Genomic DNA, 27,849 nt, shown 5'->3' with positions numbered 1-27,849 from the left:
CCTGTCAGAATGCTTCTGGTACCTACTTTCACTCATCAAGAGAACATCGACTGTGTCGAGGCGGTACCTGCCTGGGATATTACTGTGGAAACAATGGCGCGCACATTTATATAACTGAGGATCAGGCACTTTGGAAGCCTAGAACAGATCACCACAGACCAAAACCAGCAATTCGAGTCGTCCCTCTTCACACTCCTGTACTTCCTGAACAGTGTCAATCACACACACACACACACACACACACACACACACACACACCACATCTTACCAGCTCCAAATCAATGGATTGGTCATAAGGTGGTATAGAACTATGAAGGCGGCTCTGATGTGCCACAGTGGGTCCTGGTCTGAGACATTGCCATGGATACTCCTTGGCGTTCAGCTGGCATATTAAGTTCACCCCCAAGTGTCACTTGCCAAGATCCTATACAGTGACACCCTATTGCTTTCCACAGAGTTCGCACCACCTTCATTCGATACAGCACACACTGACCTGCTGACACTAGTGGCCTGAGTTTGCACACGTTTCCAGAACATGTATGTGCTGCCACAATCACCACACACGCAGCCAAAGGTCTTCGTTCATAAAGACCTCTGCCAGTGTAAATTCATAATGAAACATGATGACACCACATGCCCAGCCCTTCAGTCACCATACACAGGGCCTCACAAAGCACTGTCCCACAGGGAACAGACATTAGATGTACTAGTGCATGTCACACCAACAAAAGTGTTGCTCCTGAGGCTCAAACCTTTATGGGTCCTGCAGGACAACCACACTAGGCCCCTCACAGAATCAGCTGCTCACAGAGCTACCATCGCCATCACCTGCACAGGGTGTCTGCTCTGAATTGCATTACAGGTGCCTCATCTGAACGCCATACACCAACACAATGCTCCTACCTCAGCGGCAGAAACGAATTCTTATGCATGCTGCAGGCTTCAAACGACCTTACCACCATCATAGGGCAGCCATCCAACACACATCTCAATGAGAAACGGTCCAACCATCTCTTGCTCACACAGCAGCCGTAGTATGGTCTGTCTGGCAATCACCCTATCACTCGCCATCGATTCAACCCACCATGCACTGCACTTTCCGCATGCAGCTCTGTGGGAACATCAACAGCTTTGAGAGGTCGAAACCTCTCTGACATTCTAAAGAGAGGCTCTTTGGTAAGGACTACCAGTGCATTCTTGATGTTGTAATAGTGTGAAAGCTCTGTAAAGTCACTCTATGCAATTAAACAATTCATGTATAACTGTGTCGCACATCATTCAGTAGTGGTTATAGTACACCTTAGTACCCATCTCCACAACCTTATGCACACAAGCTTAAAACAATGGTATTTTGGTTGGATCAAGATGGCTATCTGTTGAAATTCTTGGCTTCACAGTCGTGATGTCAGGGCCTCTTCTTTATTTTATATCTCCATGATCAATTCATCACCTTGGTTTCTTACTGGGTGATTGAAAACCTTCCACATTTGTTTCGGTTTTGTTCAAAACAGAATCTGGTTTCATAACATTGTGTTCCTTATTATGATCTCGTGTGTGTGTGTGTGTGTGTGTGTGTGTGTGTGTGTGTGTGTGTGTGTGTGTGTGTATTTCACTCTTTGATTTGTAGTGTGCTTAATTTTTTATTGCACCTGTAATACTGTGTGGCACTGGATTTGTTTTTGATTCATATAAAACAGAAGCTTGTTAAGTAGCATAGTGTTTCACAGACATTTGTTCCTGCCTATAGATCTGTGTGTGAACTGCTCAACTTCCATTGTACATATATTGTTTGTATTCTACTTTATTTTAGACCACATTCGTTGTTCCGCTATGGTCGCAGGTTCGAATCCTGCCTTGGGCATGGATGTGTGTGATGTTCTTAGGTTAGTTTGATTTAAGTAGTTCTAAGTTCTAGGGGACTGATGATCTCAGAAGTTAAGTCTCATAGTGCTCAGAGGCATTTGAACATTCGTTGCTGATATTTTCTTGCATTTAATGGAGAAGTCCAAGCTGACAACTTCTGACAGAGATGATACTCAACTTTACTACAGCTTCTCAGGGAATGAGTATGTATTTCTGCTTTGAATTGTGTTGCTTCTTGTCACCAGTATGCTTTGTAGTATTTGCAACACACAACGTAGTTATTGTACTTATTGTACCAGATATTATCACATAGCATAAATATTTTACATCGAAGCACATATTTCTATATGTGATAGAGTGTGAATGTACTTCTACTGTACTTAATGCTATCACATTTAGTTAGTAAACTCTGCTTATGCATAATTCACTAGCAGATTCAATTATGAAAGTTTTAGAGTGCATTTTAGTTGCTTTTAAATTTTCATTGGCGTTGGAGGATAATTGCAGTACATTGGTTTCTGAAGCAATGTATTGTTTGGAGTATATGTCAATAATGAGTGAACACATCTGCATAATTACTGCTGCATTTTTAGCATTTCCAAGGAAGAATGCATTATTCCCTCACAAGCATTCCCTGACAACATCTAATAAACACCAATTCTGTCAAAAGCTGATAACATGGTATTCTCCATCGAATTTCAGAAAGTATGAAAAACAGATGCAAACTAAATTAAAGCAGAATATGAACAAGATACTTAAAAAGTATTTAAATAGAGCAGCTCACGCACAGATTTATAGCTCACGCACAGATTTATAGGCGGGAACAAATGTCCACAGAACACTATGTGACAAAACCAGCCTCTTTTATATGAAACAAAAGGATACGGAATCATTTACTCCATACAATATCATAGATGAATGCAAAAATAAAACAAAGTATGAAGAACATATTGACAATGCTGTTCAAAGATTTCACCACACACAAGAAAACATAACCAGAAACGCGATGCGATGAAAAGGATGCCAACTTCTGTGACACATCATGTCAGACGATTTTTAACATGACCTTTGGAGCAATTGCTTCCACTCGATAACGGCCACATGGTCGCAACTGCAGTAATGTGTTTTACAATTAAATAATTTTACAGTTAAAGGCTAACACTTCATCATTTAAAATTTTTTTCTGTCTATGAATCCCAGCTATGAAAAGTTGCTCCTAGTTTTTGGTTGAGATTTCTCGAATATATTGCGTTGCAAAGTCACAAAAACCTTTCAGTTTCCAGGCACACATTAACTGCTAGACTACATAAATGAAAAAATTATCATCTACATCAAGTATTTAGAATTAAAACTACAGATTTTCGACCCATATTTTCTCGTATTCAGAGTTCACAGCCAGGCTATTAGGAGTGTTGCTGTCGTTCTCTGTTTTCCTATCGTGTCACAGGAGCTGACTTTCTTTTATTTTTGCCTCTGTGATTGATGGTCCCATACCATTCCAGTGACGTAGTACATGAATTTTAGACCATAACTCATCAGTGGTCTACGGTGCAAACCGACTTAAAATGGTCTTTAAATATCATCTGTTATTTATCAATTCCTGCCTTCATACATCTCAACGAGTTAATTGATACAGCTTAAGTTTCATCTTATGCCCATCATCTACCGCTATGCAGCACCTCCCAGATATTTACCTTCCAATACCCAATTTTCAAGCCATAACCTATTATTAGGCAATTGACTCAACTTATTGCGTAGCCACTTGCCACAACTTGTACAGCTACAGCCACCTTGGATACCTTAATCATACATTATACCTAGATTAGACAGTCAGTACCCTCTTCGAATAACACTTATATCACTCCATTAGTTATACTATATAAGTGAAAACAACGTTCTCTTTATTTTGACTAGTACCACAGTCTACGACAAACAGACATGGAACTCCTGCAGTCTTTTGCAACTGCTGCTGCAGCGCTGACAAGCAACTGGCGCGTATAAAAACACAATGAAACGATTGTTTATTGTTTGTATGGAATGTGGAAGCACATTCAAAACGCAAATGAGATTGTATTTCAGAGTTAATTGCACCGCTATAACTTGTAACATCAATAAAAAATATCGCCAACGTTATAAAAAAAACACCCCGTTTTGAATGTATTAAAATAAGCCTGAAATCCGCAAAAAGTTTGTGAACAGAAGTACAATCGACAAAAAGCACCATAATTCAGAAAGTACATGCCAAGCATGCGGATATACAAGTAATCAGTTCATTTTGAACTTAAAACACATCAGGTCACGATTCATTTTCCACCTTAAATGATTTTCGATGATGCCATTACGACTCTGGTACTGTGAACTGTTTATATTACACTGCACTGATAATTTCATTATTATATGCTGACATTAACAGGAGAGGTATATCGGCATACTTGGCACGTACTTTCTGAATACTGATGCTTTTTGCTGATTGCACTTCGTTTCACACATTTCTTTGCGAATTTCAGACTTACTTTAATACCTTCAAAACTAGGTATGTTTATTTACAATCTTGGAAGTATTTCTTATTGCTGTTACATTGATGACATGGTCCCTTTTCGTATTGGAAAAGTCACCACCACTTTTAGTGACTGGGAAATATGGAAGTTACACCAATAAAAAAGGCAAGTTCTTCGTTTATATCATTCCACTCTTCTGTTACTACACACCACCAGCTTGGAGTGCTAGCATGACTGCAACTGCCAAAACCTTTTTGACAACTGAAGCGACTCCAAGCGGTTGGCGTGTAGCAAATTGACTCAAAATATTGCATTTTTTTTGCCCTATAGAGTTTCGAAACTGCCTATCACGGGGTAAACTCATATGGAGACGCCTGGTAACACTCCTTTGATTCGCCGCCACACCACTTGGAGCACTGCAAGTTTATCAGTCCATCATCTCGCTTTCTTATCAGCTCATTTTTAGTCTTCTATGTTGTTTTCGTTTAATTGTTAACAGAAGTTGGTTTCATCAAAGTGTTCTGCTGATTACGAGTTGTCCTGCATTGCGTTGTACACTGAAGTGCCAAAGAAACTGATGTGAGCATGCGTTTTCAAATACAAAGATTTGTAAACAGGCAGAATATCGCGCTGCGGTCGGCAACGCCTATAGAGGACAAAAAGTGTATGGGGCAGTTGTTACATCGGTTACTGCTGCTACAATGGCAGCTTATCAAGATTTAAGTGAGTCTGAACGTGATGTTATAGTTGGCGCACGAGCAATGGGACACAGCATCTCCGAGGTAACGGTGAAGTGGGGATTTTCCCGTACGACCATTTCACGAGTGTACCGTGAATATCAGGAATCCGGTAAAACATCAAATCTCAGACATCGCTGCGGCCGGAAAAAGATCCTGCAAGAACGGGACAAACGACAACTGAAGAGAATCGTTCAACGTGACAGAAGTGCAATCCTGCCGCAAATTGCTTCAGATTTCAATGCTGGGTCATCAACAAGTGCCAGCATGCGAACGATTCAACGAAACATCATCGATATGGGCTTTTGGATCGAAGGCCCGCTCATGTACCCTTGATAACTGCAACGACACAAAGCTTTATGCTTCGCCTGGACCCGTCAACACCAACGTTGGACTGTTGATGAATGGAAAGATGTTGACTGGTCGGACGAGTCTCGTTTCAAATTGTATCGAGCAGATGGATGTGTACGGGTATGGAGACAACCTCACGAAACCAAGGACCCTGCATGTCAGCAGGGTACTGTTCAGGTTAGTGGAGGCTCTGGAATGATGTAGGGTCTGGGCAGTTGGAGTGATATGGGACTGCTGATACATTTAAATTTGACTCTGACAAATGACACAAATGTTAGCATCCTGTCTGATCATCTGCAACCCATCATGTCCATTGTGCATTCCGACGGACTTGGGCAATTCCTGCAGGACAATGCGACACCCTACTCGTCCAGAATTGCTACAGAGTGGCTCCAGGAACAATCTTCCGAGTTTTAACACTTCCACTGGCCACCAAACTCCCCATAAACGAACATTATTTAGCATATCTGGGATGCCTTACAACGCGCTGTTCATAAGAGATCTTTACCCCCTCGTACTCTTATGGATTTATAGAGAGCCCTGCTGGATTCATGGTGTCAGTTCCTTCCAGCTCTACTTCAGACATTAGTGGAGTCCATGCCACGTCATGTTGTGGCACCTCTGCGTGCTCGCGGGGGCTCTGCGCGGTATTAGGCAGGCGTACCAGTTTCTTTGGCTCTTCAGTGTAAATTTGTATTCTGATTACGTTCTTCTAGCATGTGTAATATCGGATAGGGTAGATGATTCCAAATTTATTTTTGTTTCAGATAAAACAGAAGCTGCTTTCGTTGCATGGCGTTCTGCTGTCTTATATGTATCTGTTATTGCTTACGAATCTGAGTATGAACTGACCGATTTAAATGCATTGTAAATATATTGCTCGTATCTTACGTTATTTTTGTTTGCATCCGTTTTTCAAACTTTCTCACATTTAATGGAGAGCTCCATGTTAGCAGGTTTTGACTGCATTTGTATTCAGCCTTATTATATCTTGCCACAGTAAGAGTATACAATTCTGCTTTGAATTGTGCTGCCTGTTACCACGGAGTGGCATGCATCTTGCAATGTCTTGCAGAGTATGGATGTAGTAGATGTAAATGAGTAGGTCCTGTGCTTTGTGTACTTCCTTGCAAATGGTAAAAATGCGACAGGAGTTACGTAAATTTTTTCACGCGTCATTAACAGGTACCACAAACAGTATAACCTAGCAGAAGTCAATGATAATTTCGATGGTTTCCATTTCATGCGAGAGTACGAAATACGGAAGGTAACAAAAATAACGTAGAATACGAGCTGTATAGTTATAGTGCATTTATATCGAGCAGTTCACATACTGATTCGTAAGTGATAGCAGATAGATATGAGTCCACTGAATACCATGTGACGAAACCAGTTTCTATTTCATATAAAACAAAAACAAATTTGGAATCATTTAGCCCACGCAATATTACGGAAGAGGGCAAAAATGAAGTTAGAAGAGTGCAATACGCGCAACAAGGCCGTAATGAGGAACATAGTTTCCACTTGATAACAGCCACACAGTCGAAATTTCAATATTGGGCTTTACAGATAAATACACTTTACCACCAGACGTACCCATAAAATATAAATGAAACATATTATTATCTAGTACTCGTATTTCAAAAAGCAATGATACTGATTTCCGCGCCATATTTCTCGTATTCAAATTTCACTGCCACCCCACTTTGAGCGCTGCCATCGTTCTCGTTTCGTGTCGTTTAACAAGGGCTTTGCTTTGTGATATTTTGGTGTTTTGTGCTGTTTGTTGTTGATTGTGCCAGTACTTTGACTTTCACAGTATTTACTATAATCTCTAAAACCCCTTTTATTTCCAGTTTGTGCTACTTGAAAACGTTTAACTCAATCAGTTACAAAATTAATAACGAATTATCTTTTCAGAGTTCTTATTACCAGAAGAGAATGTTAAATAATATTACGTTTATCTGTAGTTATTTCGTCATAAACAATGACAGGTTATTCCGCTCGACGCTGTTGGCAATATCTGAAACAATCCAAAATGTTTAAGTTTTCATTCTTTCGGTAATCGTAAACTTTGCCAGCGTTGTTTACATATCTTTGGTGTAATGTGTACACAGTGGGTTGTGTTTTGTATGTTAGTGAAAGGATTTATTTGATTTAATGCCTCGGATATAATTAACAATGTTAAGGTTCCTTAGTCGTAGAAAGGGGCGTAATGCTCAAAAGTCCAGTCATATGAAATTAGGTTCTCAAAGATCTGTGGTGAATAAACACTCCATCCAGTGTAGGGTCATTCTTTTGGATGGCACTGACCTCTCAATTAATTTGCCTGTAAGTATGATAAGGAGATTATTTGAATGTAAAATCTATTGTATTAAATTGATTTTGCTTCATTACAGAGTCGATATATCAAGTACACATATCTTATGATAAAGAACGTACGTGTTAGTTAACTTCATAATCGTTATGTTGCGAACTGTTGTTGAAACAAAATTTTGCGTGTTATGTCAGTGTTCACCGTAGTTCTGTTCACTGAATATAAAAATAATTTCGTGGCTTGTGTAAGTAGCATAGAAGCAACTATCGTACCGTTTCAAAAGTTGAAATTATAAACAAACATACTGATAATTGTACTTGATAGCAGTGATATACTAAGGATACGTTTCGGAACTTAATGTATAACCAGTGTTAGCATTTGTATAGTGTAGAGTAATTGGGTGGCTATAATACCATGTCACTCATTGGAATTAGTTACTAGTTCTCAAGCTTATGTTCACAGTAACAGTCAAGTACTTATAGATATCTTTTGCACAAAGCTATTAGATGTTCAGTTAAGTACACACAGTGTGTAGTAGTATGGACCAACTGTCAAAATGCACTTAGTTTTATACCAGGTGCCATTGTTATAGAAATCTTTATAGTGTTGATTTTCAATTTATAAAGTAAGGTTATTATATTACTCAGTTTTCAAACTACAAATAATAAAGTGCTTTGTCTCATATTCACTCTCTAAATCAGATGTCAAAATGAAACTGTGACGTGCGTTATCATTTGCAGTGTGGTAGACTAAGTGATTCAGGAAGCCCGCCACTGTAATCAACACAATCCATTGTGTCAATCACAATGTATTTCACCACTATTTTCCACTGTTTCACTCTTGGTTTATTACCGGCTTTTCACACTTGTTGCATACAGCTTCTGTAAACTGTAATAGTTTTATCCTTTAAGGAACAGCTAAATGGTGATTGTTCGCCCTTGTTTTATTGCACAATTCATGTCATGTTTGGCATATTGTAAATCTGTGTCAGTTAAGTATTAGTACATTTTGTGAGCCATATTCCATGTGCTAATAATAAGAAATTGTATAGTTAGAGTATCAGCCAAGTATCAACATTATGCTGAATCAACATTTCTACATGTTTCATATCCACCATCATCACCTCTGAATTTTCCTGTTTTTACTTTTCAATTTTGAAGATAATGACTAGGGAACATACTGAAATGACACTTTAAATACATTAATCATATTCCATCAGCACCATGGAGATTATTCTTTTGCATGTTGAAAGAAGTCAAAGATATAAATTTAAAGTAGGAGTTGCAAAACAGAATATTCCTTAATTCCATAGTAAATTCTACCTAGTATCAATGTGACATTTGATGTGTTCTGGCAGCTTGTTAAATTTAAGGGACAGTCAGATGAAAATGAGACAGAAAAAAAGTAAGTAAACCATTTATTATTTCAAAAGTCATCGCCATAACTGTTAATACATTTGTCCCACTCTGAGACAATATGGTCAGTGCCTTCATGGATAAATGTTTGTGGTTGCCTACAGAACTGTGTTTGTACCTACACATGCAACTCTTCAAACAAAGCAAGTAGACAACCATGAATGTCTTTCTTGAAGGCTCCAAAAGTTTCTTATCATTTGGGAGATATTATGACTGTATGGAGAATGTGTAAGCGCTTCCTAGTGAGACATCTGCAGCCTAGTCAAAACAACAGGCACGCCAGCCCCGGGAAAGTAATGATGACCTTTTCCTTTGACTGCAAGGGTCAGCTGCTTCACCCTACAAGAGAATGATGCCAATCATCAACCCACTTTTCATGGATTTTCTGGACTATCAAGTCCAAATGCCCAGGAATGTTGATGGATGGTATCATTCTGTTACAGGTTAGTGCCCATTCACATGTTGTCAAGGTTGTGTTGACTGCACAACAGAAGTTTTGCTGGGGAGCCCTTACACACCCTCCATACAGTCCCAATCTCTCCCCACGCGATATACATATTTTTAGAGGCTTGAAGAAAGACATTCATGGTGTCAATTTGCTTGGAATGAAGAGGTGCACGCCTGGATACAGTCATGGTTCTCTTGGCAACCACAAACATTTTTCCATGAAATCACTGGCCATCTTGTCCCACAGTGAGATAACTGTATTAACACTTATGGTGATTATGTTTGAAATAAGCGGTTTCACTTACTTTATTTCTGTCTGACTCAATTTAACAACTCATTGAAATGTTTGTAGAAATTGCTTGGGCCAAGTGTTGCATTGACCATGTTTGAGAAAAGAGAAATATTGGCTAAAAAAAGAGAACATGAATGAGCATATGTAGGGTAAGGTGGGGTAAATCCGACCTAGTAATTTCTTGTGGCTATAAAATGCGTATCCGAGGTTGGATGTTGACGTTATATACGTTAAATTATAGGTAATATAAAGGAGCAAAATATTTTTGTTAAACCATCAATAGTTTTTGAGATATCCATATTTTAAGAAACTAGCCATTTGCAAAAATGGTGGGGTCAATCCGACTCCTATTTGTTTGGCTGATTTTGCAAAGAAATAGTTCTAAATGAATGGGGTTTTTTTGGGAAGTAATTATAAGCAATTATGTTTTTTACATAAACGAACAAAATACATTAAAAAATAATAGTGTTTAGAGTACTAAATTTACTGAAAGTTAAATTAATGTAAATTTTAATTGAAAAAAGATGATTTCATTGCACACTGGTGCAACAGCATCGTCGATCTCGGAATGTTAAAACCATGAGTGACAGTTCATAAAGATATTCCCATTTGCATTGCAACAACTGCTCGGCGAATATCGTTTTGATTGTGTGTTGTCATTTTTCATTTGTAATTTTGTACTGTTTTCCAAAAGATAACAAAAATTCACTTTGTTTACATAAATAAACGATTCCATACGCATAAATGATAAAAAAATATGCGGTCGGATTTACCCCACCATGCCGTGTTTCATTTAACACACATAGAAACAATTTACGTGACATTTCCAACAAAAACAATACATACACTGAATAGGTCACTTAATGCACTACGAAAATCACTTACCTATTGTTTTGCGATCATTTTATTTAATAAGGCAAATCAATTGAAGGAATTTGCACAAAAATTAAATTGAAACAATCGAAAACACACTTGTTGCCTTTTGGGTCTCTAAATGTCAAATGCGGCAAAGCTGTCAAGGTGACATTTTCATTATTTCGAATGCTCTATATGGTAACACTAATGCAAAATCACTCCACTTTGCCGTTTCTCACAAATAGAGGGCGGTTGGGTTTACCCACCCAGTCAGATTTACCCCACCTTACTCTGTGTATTGTAGTAGTAGTAGTCAAAATATCAAGTGATGTTTTTACCAGTCTGCAGGGTGTTCTAGTAGGCAATTACTAAGCTGAACATCTGATATTTAAATTACTTCTGAGAAATTTTCCAAAAAAATTTGAAATGTTGTATGTTCCCTGTATTTTGTTACTGTAATGTGAGACATGTTACATGAATTACACAAATAAAATTTTCTCAGTGTATCTAAGGCTGTATGCAGAATATATACATGCATGAGTAATATTTATATGCGGGTGTCCCTCCTAAAAGTCTTCAGATGTGTTTCCTCTGGTATTTTGGCAGATGTTTGTAATTTCCTTTTGAAATGTGTTGCTAGAGTCAGCCCAAATAAATACTGCTCAACACATGTTTCATTTGATGCCCAGCATCAATGGAAAGCATCAGTTTGTTTCCCATTACAAACAAAATTAGATATGTATTAACAGAAATATTAAACCATGATGAGTAACCAGTACCCTAACAGCAGCTGAGCAACAATGCTGCATGGCAGTAGCATGCATGCATGCGATTGATTGATTCAGTGGGGTTATGGGATTAAATGGTGAGTTCATCAGTACCTGCAGCATGCAAGTTGATGCTGGAGTACTGGTTAGTCATAAAGTTTTACTGTTCCTATTAATAAAGATCAATGAATCGATTAACGTGCTAGGCTAATTTGGGACCACTCTATCAAATGAGCAGGTAAAAATCTGCTTTAAAGATCACTTGTTTGTAATGAGAAAGAAAACAATACTTTCCATTGATGCTGGGGTGTCAAATGAAAGATGTTCCAGTAAACAAAATTTGATTGGACTGACTCCAGCCACACATTGTAAAAATGAAATTGCAAATATCTGCCAAAACACTAGAGGAAATGAGCCTGACGACTCTTAGGAGGGGCACTGGTATACAGTACCTGAATACATGTTTTCTGATATTACCTATTCTCTTCCCTTAACAAATTCCTCTGTTAAACAGTTGTCAGGCTATAATGTTTTTATTTGGAGTAGTTGTATGAAGATGGAAGTGCATAAAGAATGGAAATCTACCTATAAATCACATGCTTGTCGGTAACCAGCAAAACGGGCCTTCAGTTCTTGTTCCTACTGGTAATCAAATAAATGGGCTGTCCTATCTCACAATTCTGGAATCTACTACTTCAAATTTTATTTCTTTCCTGTAATGTAGAAATTGAATTGTTTCATTAAGTTCATTGTTTTTAGAGAAGAACTGTAAAACAAAGGTATTGGGTGACACTATGTGAATTGGCAACAGCTGTTAAGGAAATCATGTTGATGTAATGGAAATTAGTGTATTGTGAAGTGATAAATCTCAGCTGATAGTATGTTTCTTTTAATTTTCTCATTGAAGGAAAGAAGATTGTGCAGAAAGAAAGATCCAGATGCATAAAATGTTATTTCGTGTTTAATTCGAAATAAAGAATATTTTTCTTCAGTTGGTCTTCATTTTTGCACTCAACTGTTCTACAAATCGTTGTATCATAGTGTCATAGGTGCTGGAATTCTAGGTGAACTAGACCCTTATTCATTCATTCATCCATCCATCCATCCATCCATGCATGCAGGGACCATCTCACAGTGATATAGGATTTTTCATCACCATGATAATAAATATCTTCAATATACATAGAATGCACACAGAATGTGTTACTGTGTTTATGAGGATAGGGCAGTGGTCAAATGTGGCTTTGATGAAGGATCCAGCCCAGCATTTGCTTGAAGTGGTTTAGGAAAACTTAAATCAGGATGGCTGTACACAGCAAACTCTGTCCTCCCGAATATGAAGCCATTGTTTTAACAACTACACTGCCTCATTTGGTTTTCCCCTTCAGTACATCCTCTTGGTCATACACAATTTGCACTAAATATCTTATAATGACATCTAGTTTTGCATTGCACATGCCATGGACCACTGCTGGTGACAACGGGATCACAAACATGTATGACACCATGTACTCCCTTAATTTGATCTGGGAAAACTGAGTCAACATCATCACTGTTGAGTGAGATGCTGAGGTCAGAAGAATGACATGACATTACTATCATGCACTATAGGCATTGGCACTTTTTTCTGGTAAAAGCATTGCATTGTGATATATATTTTAATGTGACAGGCTATTGTAGTTGTCCCTTTTCATTACTAACCCCCATTCTTGAATTCTATAATCCTTGTGTCGCATACATTAATTATGATGTATGTTTTAGCTGTCTTTTTAAATAGGTTTATTTTAGCAATCTTTTTATCTGCTTTGAGCAATTTATTATACAAATTTATTCCCAGCGGAAAGTGCTGTTATGGGACTTTTTTTTCCTCTCCTTTCCTTGGTCAATGTGAATCAAAACTGGCACTTGTTTTACAGTTATTTATAGAAAACTATTTTTAAAATACGTACTAATGTTTTCCCTGATATACACAACAGATTTCTAGATGTACTCAATTGACGCAATAAGGATACCCAGTTTTTAAAAATAGTTCTTTACTGTGAGCCTGACTACTATTTTCAGTTATTATTATTATTGCACCTTTCTGCAGTTAGAAAAGTGTGTCCATGTTTCGCTCCTTTGATTCCTTGAAAAGAAACCCATAGATAAGAATTGAATATATATCTTCGGATATTAATAAAACTAACATTAATAGTAAATTGTCATAAAATTTGAGCACATTTTATATGCACTATTACATGTAAAGTATTGCTGTGGTGATATTTAAACTATGAAGGACATCACATGCAATTTTCAGCTCACTGTTTCAAAATTATTAATGCGTGTATATCTGAAGTGAAGCAACATAATGTAACAAGTAATTGTAGGCATGGGAAAGTAAACATAGTCCTGTGGCCATACAATTAAGCAAGGAGCTTCACAAGCTTGTTTTGACATCAGATACTGACACACAAACGTTACCAATTATAACATTTAACTGTTCTCACATTTTACTTTAAATTTTTTTGTATGAAAACTAGGTTGATTCATCCAGATATGAATTTCAAAGTGGAATGGTTCATTGTGTGTTGCAGCTGAGATAGCATACAACTATGTTATTTGGCACTATTAATTGAGAGAATTTATTGGAAAGCATACAGTTGCTGAAACCACATGAAATTAATGGTTGTTGTTTAATGTTTCCTAATTATTTGCTCGTGTCTGTATGTGACAGGAATGAATGAATGAATCAATTAATCACTCAATCAATCAGTCATGGCTTCATTTATGAAAACTTTCTTAGGAAGGTAATGTGCTTTATAGATAATAGAGGAAGGAAATACATAAAAAAGATGAGTGCAGAAATGATGTACCATATAGGAGACCAGTGTCTTTAAACTAATTACTCTCCCTTTTATAAGGGCTTTTACAAACCCCACTGCACCAATGTTATTGTCAAAGAATGATGTGCATAAATTGTGATTTTTTTTTTTATTGTAATAGTGGTGTTACTAATAAATAAGGCACCTGTCAGATGAATACAATACTTAGCAACATTTCAGTGGGCTGGAATGATGGAGGATCAGTGTTCCAGCCCCCATCAAGCCATTCAGCTTCATGTTTTCCAGAGTTTTACCGAATGATTTTGCATTAATATCAGCACTACCTCCTCCCTCCCACTCCATCTTGCCCCAGCTGAGCTAATACTGTCTCTAATGGCCTTAACATCAGTGGGACGTGAAAATCTAGTTTTCGTTTAACTTCTGAAAGACAAGTTGAGCCATTCAGATCTGATTTCACCCAATCTTGTCAGACTTAGAATACCATGGCTTGCCATATTGTCACACACACACACACACACACACACACACACACACACACAAAGGATCATGAAACTGTTGCTATTTCATAACTTATCGCAGTATTAATTTCATGGAGCATCATTAACAAACATATGACTGCAGACACTATTGAATTTTATACTTTATCTGAGTGGAATAAAATGAAAATGCAAACTTAAAGTGGGGCTTAGTAGTGTATTAAGAGCAAAGGGGGGATGAAATTGTACCTATCTATTTACAGTAGTACAGAAAACAATGTCTTACAGAAATATTCGTATTGAACTTAGGATCTTAGTGTTTGCTTGAAGTGCATTCTGGTTCCTCCTTTCAATCCTCACTTAGATGTGACTGCAGAATTGAAAATTCAACCAGAATCACTCATCAGAGCAAAACGCAACCAGATGGTATGTAAACTCTTTGCAGTTCTGTATAAAATTATGTAAAATAACTTGCTCTCCATATAACAGTGCTTTATCTTGAGGTACTGGGGCAACAAAGTAAGTGGAAAAAGATGCAGGTGGTTCCCATCTTCAAGTGTAGGCATCGAGCACATTGCTGGAAGCAATTGAAGCAAATATTTGTACTCCTGTATTATGACATTTTTTGATGTCTCCTCTATAGTAATAAACACACATTTCTAAACCCACAGTTGTGTTAAATTCTGCCTTCCCTATTCTTCAAGATCCCACTGTCATAGTGATGTCCTTATGGATGAAGTGTTTGAAGTCAGGAAGACATTTTACACAATTCCATACTTTTTCGTAGTGGAATAAGTGCTTTGTGTCTGTGAAGATTATTTGGGAAACAGAACTCATTAGTCATATTCAATGGGGAGAAATTGTCTAAAGTGAAAAAAAAAGCTTTGGATGTACCCAAGGAAAGATAATAGGATTTTTACTGTTCATATTGTATGTAAATGACCTGTTAATTAAAATCAGGAGTTCCATGGTGCTGTGCATATCGGGAAATTGCAATGACTGAAAATGGTAGTAAAATGCAGGAAGATTTGCAGAGAATTGAAGTTTAGTGCAGGGATCAGCATATAACATTCAACATAAACTAATTATGACATGTTGCACTTAAGGACTGTTAAGGAAAGTTTGAAAATATTCTTGCTTAGCAAGAGTGACAGGGTATATGTTGCAGAATGTCTGAGCAGTCAGCATCAAATATTCAGTGCAGACAGTGAAGATGTGGAGCACAAATGGATAAAATTGAAAAGCATCATTCAGCACACCTGAGACACATATGTTCGAAGCAAGGTTTTAAAGGATGAGAAAGGCCCAGTGTATTTTAATAGCCATGTTAGTAAGTTGCTTCAGTAAGTTACTTCATAATCAGAGAGAGCTTCATCACAGATTTAAGTGAAGTCAAAATCTAGCGGACAAACAAAAGTGCCGAAATACTGAATTCAATCTTCGGGAACTGTTTCACCATTCATTCAATTAATTCAATAACATTGAAATAGCAGATATTTATGTAAGTGACCGCAGAATAGAAAAGCAACTACAATTACTCAGTAGCGGAAAAGCATCTGGACTAATGAGATACCTGTAAGATTCTACGGAGATTGTGTGAAAGAACATGTTCCCCTTCTAGCAGCAGTTTATTGTAGGCCACTGGGTCAATAGACGGTACCTAGAAACAGGAAAAAAGCAAATGTAATTTTTGTTTTCAAGAAGAGTCGTAGGACAGATGCACATAATCATAGATCCGTACCACAGACCTCAATATGTTGTAGACTTAAGAAGCATGTTTTATGCTCACATATTATGATGTTTTCAGAGAACAAAAGTCTCCTCTATAGGTATCAGCATGGATCTTGCAAACAGATATCTTGTGAAACTCAGCTCGCTTTGTTCCTCTGTGAGTTCCATAGCACTGTAGACCTCAGTGCTTAGGTTGATACTGTGTTCCTTGACTTCAAGAAGGCTTTTCATAAAGTTCCATGGTGTCATTTCATGAAAAAAAAAAAGAATATTGGACCGGATTTCAATTTCAGAAGTACCCCAAGAAAGCGTGACATGACAGTTATTGTTTACAATATGTAAATAAATGATTTAGTAGATAACATCAGAAACTGCATAAGGCTGTTTTCATATAACATGGTTGCCCATAAGAAGTTATCAATGCCAGAAGACTATAGTGAACTCCAGGAAGATCTGCAAAGGATTGATGAATGGTGCAGAGACTGACAGTTGACCCTCAGAGTAAATATGTGTAACATATTATGCATACCTATTAGGAGAAATCGTCTACTGTACAGTTACATTATTTGTGACAATTTGCTGGAAAGAGTAACTACCATAAAATATGAAAAAGTAACCATCCAGACTGACTTTAAATGGAATGAGCTCATAATACAAATTGTAGCAAAAACAGTTGCCAGACTGAGAAGGAAACATCATCAAGTTGCCCTCATATTTTGTGAAAAAGAAACACAGCTGCAAGATACGTGCTCCGGCAATTGATCCCACTCAAGCAGCCGCGCGAGGTAGCCATGCGGTCTGAGACATCCGACATCCTCTCATGGCTCACGCGGCTCCCCCTGTGAGAGGTTCGTGTCCTCCCTTGGGCATGGGTGTGTGTGTTGTCCTTAGTGTAAGTTAGATTAAGTAGTGCATAAGCCTAGGGACCAATGACCTCCACAGTTTGGTCCCTCAGTCCTTACCACAAATTTCCACTCTAAAATTTGGGCTGTAATTCTGATAATACACGGCTATGAACTTTCGAAAGTACAGCTTTAAACCTTCGTGTGTACAATTTGTCACCAATTCTGCCACGCTACAGTCACCTAATGCCTGAGTGCGAAGTGCTGTACATTGGAGTGACAACCAAGAGCTTCCCTACTCACTGGGTGTTGAAAGCTAGGGAAGAGGAGGTGGAAGATGGACACATCTGCCCAATGTGGCCGGCCGCGGTGGTCTAGCGGTTCTGGCGCTGCAGTCCGGCCCCGCGGGACTGCTACGGTCGCAGGTTCGAATCCTGCCTCGGGCATGGGTGTGTGTGATGTCGTTAGGTTTAAGTAGTTCTAAGTTCTAGGGGATTTATGACCTACGATGTTGAGTCCCATAGTGCTCAGAGCCATTTGAACCATTTTTTTTGCCCAATGTGTTTTGAAATCTTGTTTGAGAACACGTTGTTTTACTTGAAAAATAGTAAGTAATTTGAATACGTAATATGTCAACCTCACACACATATGCATTCAGTATTATTTTAACCATATATATATATTTATATATAATGTCCGAGATATCTTCCCAAATTCCTATATCGATTTCAGCCATGTTTGGCATGGACACAGATGATGTAATGAGTATCAGCACTATGGGATTTATAATGTAGCCCCAATATGAGCAGAGATACGGGGCAGAACATATTTTTCCAGCTCCTAACATATAGGGTGCCCTGCACAACAGGTATCAGTCTGCCAAATCAAACTGCTTTGCAAGGGCAGCCTAAGTATCAGGGGCAAGAACTGTGTTCTGGACCCCACTGTGTAGGATGCCATGTGTGACACATGTTCCGTTTTAGTAGTATCAACCAGCTTTGCATCACAGCCTGTATGTCAGAGGCAAGTAAATGATTTTCAAGCCCATGGTGTGTAGCAGGCATGTTGTAGGAATAGCATTGGCCTGCTGTATTTCAGGGGCTACACATGCCATTGAGCATGGCTGGGGACAGGTTGAGATGAATAGAGGAGGGGATGGACAGAATGAGAATGGGGAGCTTTACAGAGAGAGGAGAGAAGGAGGAGATGCATGAGACAGGTGGAAGGCGTAGAGGGCTGGTGGAGAAGGATGAGTGAGAATTGGAGATGGAAAGAGAGAAGGGGGAGGAGCATATGGTCAGAGGGAGAGAGAGGAAGATATAGTCAGAGAGAGGAAATGGACACGGAGGAGGAGGAGGAGATGAAGAGACAGAGAGAGGGAGTGTAGAGGATGGTGTTTGTTGAGTATATGTGTCAAACGTATATGTGGCCGAAGCCACAGGAAAAGGGCTACTGAAGAATTGTTATGAATTGAAGTTAATGATTTTCAGTGTACAATTTAATCATGGCTGTCATGTTGAGGAATAGCACATCTCCAGCAAGTGTATTTCACTTTACGGTTTTAAAGTCCAAAGAAGATAACACACAACAGTTATGTTAATAATTAAAAAGTGCTACACTACTTCTTTAATCACACACTTGTACATTTACACTGCATTTGTGAATTGCAATATAAAAATGTCCACAGCAAAGAAATCTCTGGTGTCAGCTAAAGGTTAGAAACTGTGCAATTTAACACAATGAACAAAGTATATTACCAATGTCAAAACAGTATTTCATGAACCTCTCACTCACTCCACCATACAGTGCTTCACATGTGGCAATTAAGTGGCTGCAGTGGGGCAAAGTGAGTGGCAAACAATTGGTGCATGCAAGAGATTAAAAGCTGTACTTACAGAAGGTCATAACTGCATGCTATCAGAATTATGGCCCAAATTTTCACACAGGATCAACTGCTGTAACTGATATCTTGCTAGTGTACTTTTCTCCTTAAAATATGAGATCAAGTTGGTGATGTTTCCTTGTGAGATTAATAGGAATAATCTTAAGGAACTGTAATTCATGCATGAAAGAAATGGCTTACAAAACATGTTTGACTGATTCTTGAGCATTGCACATCAGCCTGGGATCCTTACCAGGTTGGGGTAGTAGAAGAGATAGACAAGATCCAAAGAAGAGTGGCGCATTTTGCCACGGGATTTTTTACTCAGTGTGGGTGTGAGAGCTAAACAATCTTGAGTGGAAAACATGGAAAGAGGGGTGTTGCACACCACAGAGAGGTTTACTATTCAAATTTTGGGAGAGTACATTCCTCCCACATGTGTCTTATGAAATGTCCACAAAGAGAAAATTTGAGGAATTATAACTAATAGAGAGGACTACAGAGTGACTTCCCACACACCGTTTGCAAATGGAATAGGGAAGGAGAGATCAGATAATGGTACCAGAAATACACACCACCACACAATGTCAGATGGCATGTGAAGTATAGATGTAGAAGTAATTGAAATTTTAAAGTACTGAGGCACAATATGCACTATTTTTTGGTCATACCACTTGTAATTAATCACTGGTAAGCCACAACTTGAAAACATCAAAATGTATTCCAAGGGATTCAAGGTAGGAGAAACACACAAAGCTAAGTGTATGGAAGAGAGCTGCCAGAAGGTTGTATTGGAAGCATCCTGAATAAGTGTCTGCAAAGAAGGTAGTGTACAAGACACACATTCAGCCAGTTCTTCAGTACTGCAGACCACCCATATGTATAAATTTTACAAGGTGAGATCGGTAGAAGAGTTAGGGAATATTCAAAGAAGTACTACAGGAAGAGACAAGCAATGTATTACTACATCCCACAGACATCTGCAAAAATTACCACAATAGTAAAATCAGAAATGTTCCAGCTAATACAGACTCACAGAAACTGGTTCATCTGATGCGACACTTTATGATTTGAACAAAAGTGGTAAATGGCAGGTATACATGATGTATCCTCTGTCAGGCTCACCTTCTAAGTTTGCTTGTGGTATATAAATGTAATATAGATGTAGATTTATTTAGGCAAATCACAGAAATCCTGAATGAGAATAGATAAATTAAGTTTTGAATAGAAGTTCAGCATTTTACCAGTAATGGGTGTTCAAAATGGTGATTAATGAGAGCAGCTGGGGCTATTTTCTCAGAATGTACTTTCTATTACCTCACTCATCTGTTGAATGGTATTGATAATCTTACTTGTTTTTCCAGTGTTAAATGCTATTTTGTTTGCTGTAACCTACCTTTTCAGATGAAAATAAATCTCTTGTTACTGGCCACTTTTCTGTGGTATGCAAATAATTAATGAACTGCTGTGATTTTGTTAATGATTTACATCAGTTTGTGTTCCAGAGTATAAAGTTCCTGTTAAGTCTTTTCACATCGAATACTCAAAGTATAATACATTTATACGGAAGTTTGTTTTGGATTTATGATAAAAACAAAAATACAGTTAATAATGGCAGTGGTGTAAAACACTCTTTATCTTTTATATAGCCTGTCAACTTTTTACACACTGTTTGCTTAGTTTTAAAATTTTTCCTGGTGTTAATGATGGAAAGTGTAAAAGTAATCCCTTGTAGGTGTGTGAACTAAAACTGGTATACAGTAGCTGCCCTTACAAATTCGCGTTTTCTTCTTGGTACCACATGTGCACCCACAGATGCATTGTCCAAGAGCTGTAGCCCATCATACAAAATCGAGGGCTAGCAGTACTACATCGCCCCATCATTTTGTTACTTGGCTGTTATTCTGTACTCAGTACAGTTTTACACTGTTTATTTAGGTTAAAATCAATAGTCGGCATTGCACTAATATTTGTTTATTTACCTGTTTCGGCTTATGTTAAAGCTAACTTAAGAATTTTTGGCCCCCTGTGGCTGGTGCTGGTGGCTCCTCGGTTTTCTCATGATACCATGATCATACACTGTGACATGTTATTCTGGAAACAAGTAATTAAAATGCAGGACAAGGTGGTGTATGCAGCTAATTTGTAGGAGTGGGAGGGAGACTCAGAGTGGTTTGTTTGATTTTCTTGTCATTGCAGAAATAGTGTTGAAGCTCAGATTTGTATTTATGTGAAACAGTGGACCACTGATAGCTGCAGTATGCTGTGAGGGAAGTTAAACTGGCGATAATAGATGAAGCTTCACTCTCCTCGTGATTAAGGAGTGTTTTTGGGTAAGATACAGGTTATGGGTTAGTTTGTTGTTATTTACAAAATGTATGGCTAGGCCTAGATGATTCAGTGGGGTGGTTGGATGCTGGTGAATATCACCTGCATAAAAAAGTAGTGATTATGATAACATGGAAGATACAGTGCTCTCACAATATTGACTCTTATAGGACACTTAAAGGAATGTGCCTTTGTCATATCTTTTCTCCACTGTTCTTCACACATAATTGATAGCCAGTAGGTCAGATTTGCAAATTTTTGTGTTGTGATCAAAAGCTTATCATGATTGCACGGGAACATCAGAACTGCTGTAGTTTTTACGTACTGTGTAGCTGGAACAGGGCACAATATAATTGCCTTTTAATGTCTTTAGACTTTTTTCATATCCACTGCCAACTTGATCAGTGTAGCTGTAGTGCCATGAAATGTCTTATAAAGTGAGAGCATTTACCCTCAAGTATTTATTTAACTGAGTTTGCTCTCTGTATTCCAGAGTCTACTACAGATAGAGTAGTCTATAATTTGAGGATCAGTTTGGTGTTTCCTTATTATATTCTTGTTGGTACTGCAGCTGGATGATTCAGTTATTTTGACATAATATTTCAGCATCCCATCTGATTGCTGCCTTCAGGTGAGAACACTCTTTGCTGAATCTCACTGGAACTATTTGTTAGAGTTGCAGGACCATTAAGAATGTAATGAATTAATGCAGTGGGAAAGTTTATGTGGTCACATTGGTGTTTCCTTACTTGGCATGGGATTTGTTATATCATATTTAAAAGTCATGCGCTGCATCACTACTCCACAATCCATTGCAGCATGTGCGGCATAATGTGCATAAAACAGCTGCTTTCCCCCATTTACTGTGGTGTCTGGTGAAAATGACAGTTTGTGCACCTTATTGTAAGCCCATATATCTCCATTTTTAGTGTCATCATCCTCGTGTGAAACATGTTAAAGGAACTATATTTCTTGATTTTCCTTGAAAAGGTATTGTTGGAATTTTAACAGTAAGCCTCTGTGTGATTTACAGAGTCTTTCTTTCCTAAGCATTTTTGTGATACACATAGACTGAAATGAGTGGGAATATTCATATAAGATAGACATTGGAAAAGTCTTGTGGCAAACAGTGTTGCATTAATAAGTATGATCATACAAATGATAATGCTGTTGTGTCCTGCATATCGGCAGGTTTGGGTATAATAGGTGTAATGAATCTACAGAAGATCTTTTTAACCATTTCTGCGTACATTGGTGGGATTTTTACACTGCTGACTTTAAATGTAAGTGAGAAGCGATTACTGAATTTTTCATTTGAAACTTTGTCAGCGTTTGTGGAAAATAAGTTCCCTATTCCCATACTATGCCTTTTGCCAGAAAATTTGTAGTGGTAGGTCATTAAGTTTTAAAATAAATGCACTGTTGTTACAATTAAATTTTAAATAGATCATGCCTACATTCAACAAAATAGTGTCATTCTCAATGGCTGCTGTCATTTAAAATTTGCACATTAATTCTTGCTGTGTTGTCAGTAAGACAGGAAATGAAGTTGCAAATATATCCAGTTTGAATGTAAAAATAATCCACTGTGTAACATTTGTTCATACTGTAAAGGGCACTGACCTATATTGCTATGCAGTGTCTGATATTTTCTATATGATGATAATAAAAACTACTGCACCACATAATAAATAAGAATGGTGCTACTTATGCATAAACTGAGTGAGGTAGGAGAGTGGTTAAGACATTGGGCTCACATTTAGGAACAGTAGCATTCAGCGCTGATGACCTCGATGTTGAGCGCCCATAAGCCCCCCAGTAGCATTCAGATCCCCATCAGACTTTTTTCTAACTTGCATCAGGTGAGTGCTGGAATTATTTGTTCTTAAAGCTCACATTTAGTTCCATCCTGCATGCATCTCATGCTGATTTAGTGCTTCTTTTGGTCGTTGATTGTTGAACAATTCTTACAAATTGGTTGTACCTATAGGTACACCACCCCGTTGACATATTACTGTGGGGACAGGAAAATTTTGCGAAAACGATAATTCGAAATTAGCAGTTTTTAGGGAAGTAATGCGAAATTGGCGGGTTTTATGAGACCGTGAAATTTGTCATTCTACCATATAAAAATTTTATAAATCTGAGGACGGTAGTTCACTAATATTCATAACTGATAGTTACTAAATGTTAAAACTGCATTTTGGATTCCAATCTCCTCAAGACTGAGCCTCATGTATAATCTTAAACTGACCCTTCATTTGCCATGTAACGAACTTTGATGTGATGACAAAAATGGCACCAAAATTAGCAAAACTAATGAGGAATATGGCAACACACTAAATTTGACAAAAAAAAAACACCAAATTTGACAAAAACACTGATTTAGGCAAAATAAAGAATTGTGAATTTGGCACAAAAATAGTGCCTAATTTGTAAAAAAAAAAATAATAATAATAATACTGTATTTAACGAAAAAGTAACACAAAATGTGTTAAAAACCAACATTGAATTTGACAAAAACAACCGTGATCTTTGCAGGAAATAATACCAAATGTAACAAAAAACACTGTGAATTTGGTAAATAAATAATAACAAATTTGGCAGAAATACGAACTTATCTAGAATAAATAATAACACTGAATTTGGCCATAAAATAAAAAGTTTTTTTTCCTATTCCTAGATATCAGATGTTATTTTGTTGTCTGTCAGTCACAAGGCAGTTCCCCTTTTGTTTTTTGCACAGGACATCACGACTGGTTTCCTGTAATACTAGATCAATATCTGTGTAAATATGCTTATTCTGTAGAAAGTCTGATCTTACAGTTTGCGAAAGAATGTTTAATGCCTCCATTAATAAACAAAATTTGTCAGTTTGCTTAAAATTGATATAGATCACATGTGGTCTATTCTTTGGATATCACAGATAGCCAACAAGGAAGATTACTACTTCAACATAAAACGGGATGACTCATACTACTAAGAAAATATTTGTCATTGTTCTTTTCTTCTGTGACTGTTTTTGAATCTTATTCTGTGACAAGTTTAATCAAAATATATCAACTTGCTGACAGTAGACCAGTAGTTTATTCAGTTACAAACTTGCTATTGTGCTCCACTGGAAACCAAAAATGCCAAGTCACCTGTATAATTTCTTGGAAAAAGGTATGCAGATGTGTTTTGAGCAGTGAGAGGAATGAGCGCAGAGGTGTGGACTCGTTGTTTCATAGATGAGCACCACTAATTGAAAGTATTTGGTAAGTACACAGATTTTGCAGTATGAATCTTATTTCTTTCATTTCAGACCTCATACATAACATTTTGTGGCAGTAAATATGAACACACCCACAGTGAACTGCTCATCTGCTATTTCCGACTTGGTCTGTTTTGATTAAACTTGTCACACAATTGAAATCTGAAAAGCTGTTATGGACCTTCATGCGACTAGAAGTAGTTTCATAGGAGTGCAAGAAGTCTCAGTGGCCATCTTTTTAACTTTCTCAACAAATAACTTATAAAACAAATCAGATTCTGTGGAACTAAAAACTGGCAATTACGTTAACATAACACTACTACAATGTGTTTCGTGGAACTATAATCAGAGATTAACACAAATTAAAAGAATTTCCTAATTCAAAAGTTGGTCTGGATACCAAAGTGCTGTGCTGTGAATCTTTCTAATTATACAACCTTCTCATAATTGGAGCATTTGTAGCCTCTGTACAATGGAACAAATTGGCATTTTTCATCTCTCTAATGAATATCAGAAATCGCTGACACTGCTGTTTATTGGGACATCAATAGTGCAGTGGGCATCCATACTGCACTACAGTTTGGTGTTTTCCATGGACACAAAAGCATTTTCCAAGTTAAAGTCAAAATAAAAAATTCCGAGTCAATCAGGCACTTAATTCTAAAGTTTTGGATTCCTTTCCTGACACTTAGCCTATCAACTAAGCTTTTAAATTGCACATAATAAAAACCGGCAAGCAAGTACAGATGATGATAGAATAATAATAATAATGTTTGTTGTTTATGTATGGATTTTTTGTTAAGTTACTAGCTTTGGTTAAGGAAAAATTGTGAATGACTGCACCATTTACCTATATTAATTTAAAATTCAGTAGTGATAACAAATAGTGCTGCTTTTAAAAATGGTATGTGTGTTTTAAACAGGTGTTATTCAAATCTTCCTCAAACCAGATCTGCTGTAGGTTCACACTAGTTTCTGTAAATCACTTCAAGCAAATAATAGAGTAAGTTCTTTATCAAGGCCATGATCATCTTCCTCTCCCATCATTTTCTGACAGTTATAGTGTTCTGTCGTCAAAGATTTCAATGACAAGGTATTAAACCACAGTGAAAGAAAGAGAGAGCAGGGGGCTTGGAGAGTAATCACAGCACATTTTCATTTCATTACACAAAACTGAAATATGCAATAGTGCATAATATAGGCATAGGTCTTGGGTGTAGTGGTTGTGGTTGTGTGTTGTGCAGATTTGGCACCCAGTGCTAGAGCACTAGAGAAGGGTGACAATACAGCAGACACATTTGCATGATGTTGCATGTGGCCAGGTTATGGGAAGACTGGAGTCTGGCCACAGGCAGTACAAGATAGAACGGGAGAGCACCCACAGTGTCATTTCAGTAGTGGTCCCATCTGACAGATGATATCCTAACTACACAGGGACAAGTATTTGAGATGTGAGGATGTCACTGGTGTAGAGTGGTGAACTCCCTCTCAGACTTAAGTGCAGTTATATGTACTTGAACACTCTAGGCCAAAAGACTCTACACCACCACCGCCACCACCACCATTGACTATTGCTGACTGACATAGGCAACTTGTGCAACAATGGAAAGCATTACCTAAGCTGTGCAGGAGGAGTGAATGTAATTGAGTTGAGGAGCAGGTTAGGTTTAAACTTATAAACCTACCTGAAATAAGGGACACAAAGGGAAAAAAAAGGACAGGGGTGTCATGAAATAGGAAAAGTGGCAGATGAATGCGTAGAATAGGGACTAATGGCAATTGATACCAAGAGGATTGTGTGACCAAATGATGGTTTTGTACAGTGTTTCCCTCTTGCACAATTTGGAGCATCTGGTGTTGCTTGATGCATCCTACTGTTGTGGATTTTGAAGCGTGTTCTGCTGAGAAACTTACTCTCCCATTTGTTGTCCACCCTTGTCCTTGATCACACTCAGACAGTAGTAATTAGTACTGGCGGAAAGCTGGTTGATGTTCGTACACACAAAAAGCTGTGCAGTATTTGTAGCACAACTAGCGTAAGAGACTACTTTTTTCAGCAGTAGCTCTGCGTGTGAATAGTGTATACCAATGACAGGACTGGAACAGGTCTGTTGGGTGGATGACTGGGTCAGGTTTTTTTTCTGGATGTAGTCTCAGGGGTTGGGGGACAGGAGTGGGATCCAGATGGCCCAGGTTGTTTTGCATGTTGGGTGAGCAGCAGAGTACCACTTTAGAGAGGTTGAAAAGCTATTTCTAATTTCATTGAACAATGTTTGCATTGTCTGCTCACTTTTGCTAGGATCTTGTAAAACAGTTAACATTATAAATATTAATGATTTTAGCATAACTTTATATCTGACATTGTCACCAAACTCAACATTGAAATTGATATGTCTGGAGAGAAATAGGCTGGATTCCATTTGTTCTTGTTTATTTGTGATCCTCAGAAGCCGCCTTCAGAATTAAAGCAGATATAGAGATTTTTACTTAAAAATATTTTTGTGAATTATTGTTGATCATTTGTGGGCTTGCTTTCAGTTTTCTCAACTTTATAAAATTTATCTGAAGTTTCTGTCCTGTCTTCGTTATCACTCTACCCTCACAACATTGTTGACATAGATGAAGAAAGGCAGTAACATTAGTATAATGTATACCTATAAACAATTAAGTTAAAGTTAGCTGCCGTGTCAGAGAAGCAGAAGTCGTGTTGCTTTAGTATACCATTGGACTATGGCACTATCAGCCCTTGTTGTGGCTCTCTGAGACAGTCAAAGACAAGATGGGCAAGGCATACATCTCAGCACATTTAATCACAGTGAAATGCAAAGTGCACTCTGCCTTCAAGATGTGCTGTAAATTGGCTTTTTGTAGGCTACAAACCTAATCTAAGCATTTACATTTGAAGTACTTGCGATTGTTGCTAGCCACAGCAACTATAGCACAGTACTTGTTTGTGTGCAGCTTATGTTATCA

The 27,849-nt window shown here is 37.8% G+C and overlaps 1 protein-coding gene across 2 annotated transcripts in view; it reads left to right on the top strand.

Annotated features, from left to right (window-relative positions):
* Positions 1–7,525: 7,525 nt before the first annotated feature.
* The window catches only part of LOC124555219 (band 4.1-like protein 5), a 144,189-nt gene continuing 123,865 nt past the window's right edge, over positions 7,526–27,849 (top strand). Inside the window, exon 1 of one of the 2 annotated variants that reach the window (XM_047129073.1) lies at positions 7,526–7,780. In XM_047129073.1, the coding sequence (XP_046985029.1) occupies positions 7,631–7,780 (150 nt within the window). In that variant the 5' untranslated portion in view covers positions 7,526–7,630. The remainder of the gene's footprint in view (positions 7,781–27,849) is intronic. The other variant, XM_047129072.1, reaches the window with a different exon arrangement.

This window comes from Schistocerca americana, chromosome X (assembly GCF_021461395.2).
Source record: "Schistocerca americana isolate TAMUIC-IGC-003095 chromosome X, iqSchAmer2.1, whole genome shotgun sequence".
Lineage (NCBI taxonomy): Eukaryota > Metazoa > Arthropoda > Insecta > Orthoptera > Acrididae > Schistocerca > Schistocerca americana.
Note: the sequence above shows the minus strand (reverse complement) of the source record. Positions and strands in the feature narration are given on the sequence as shown.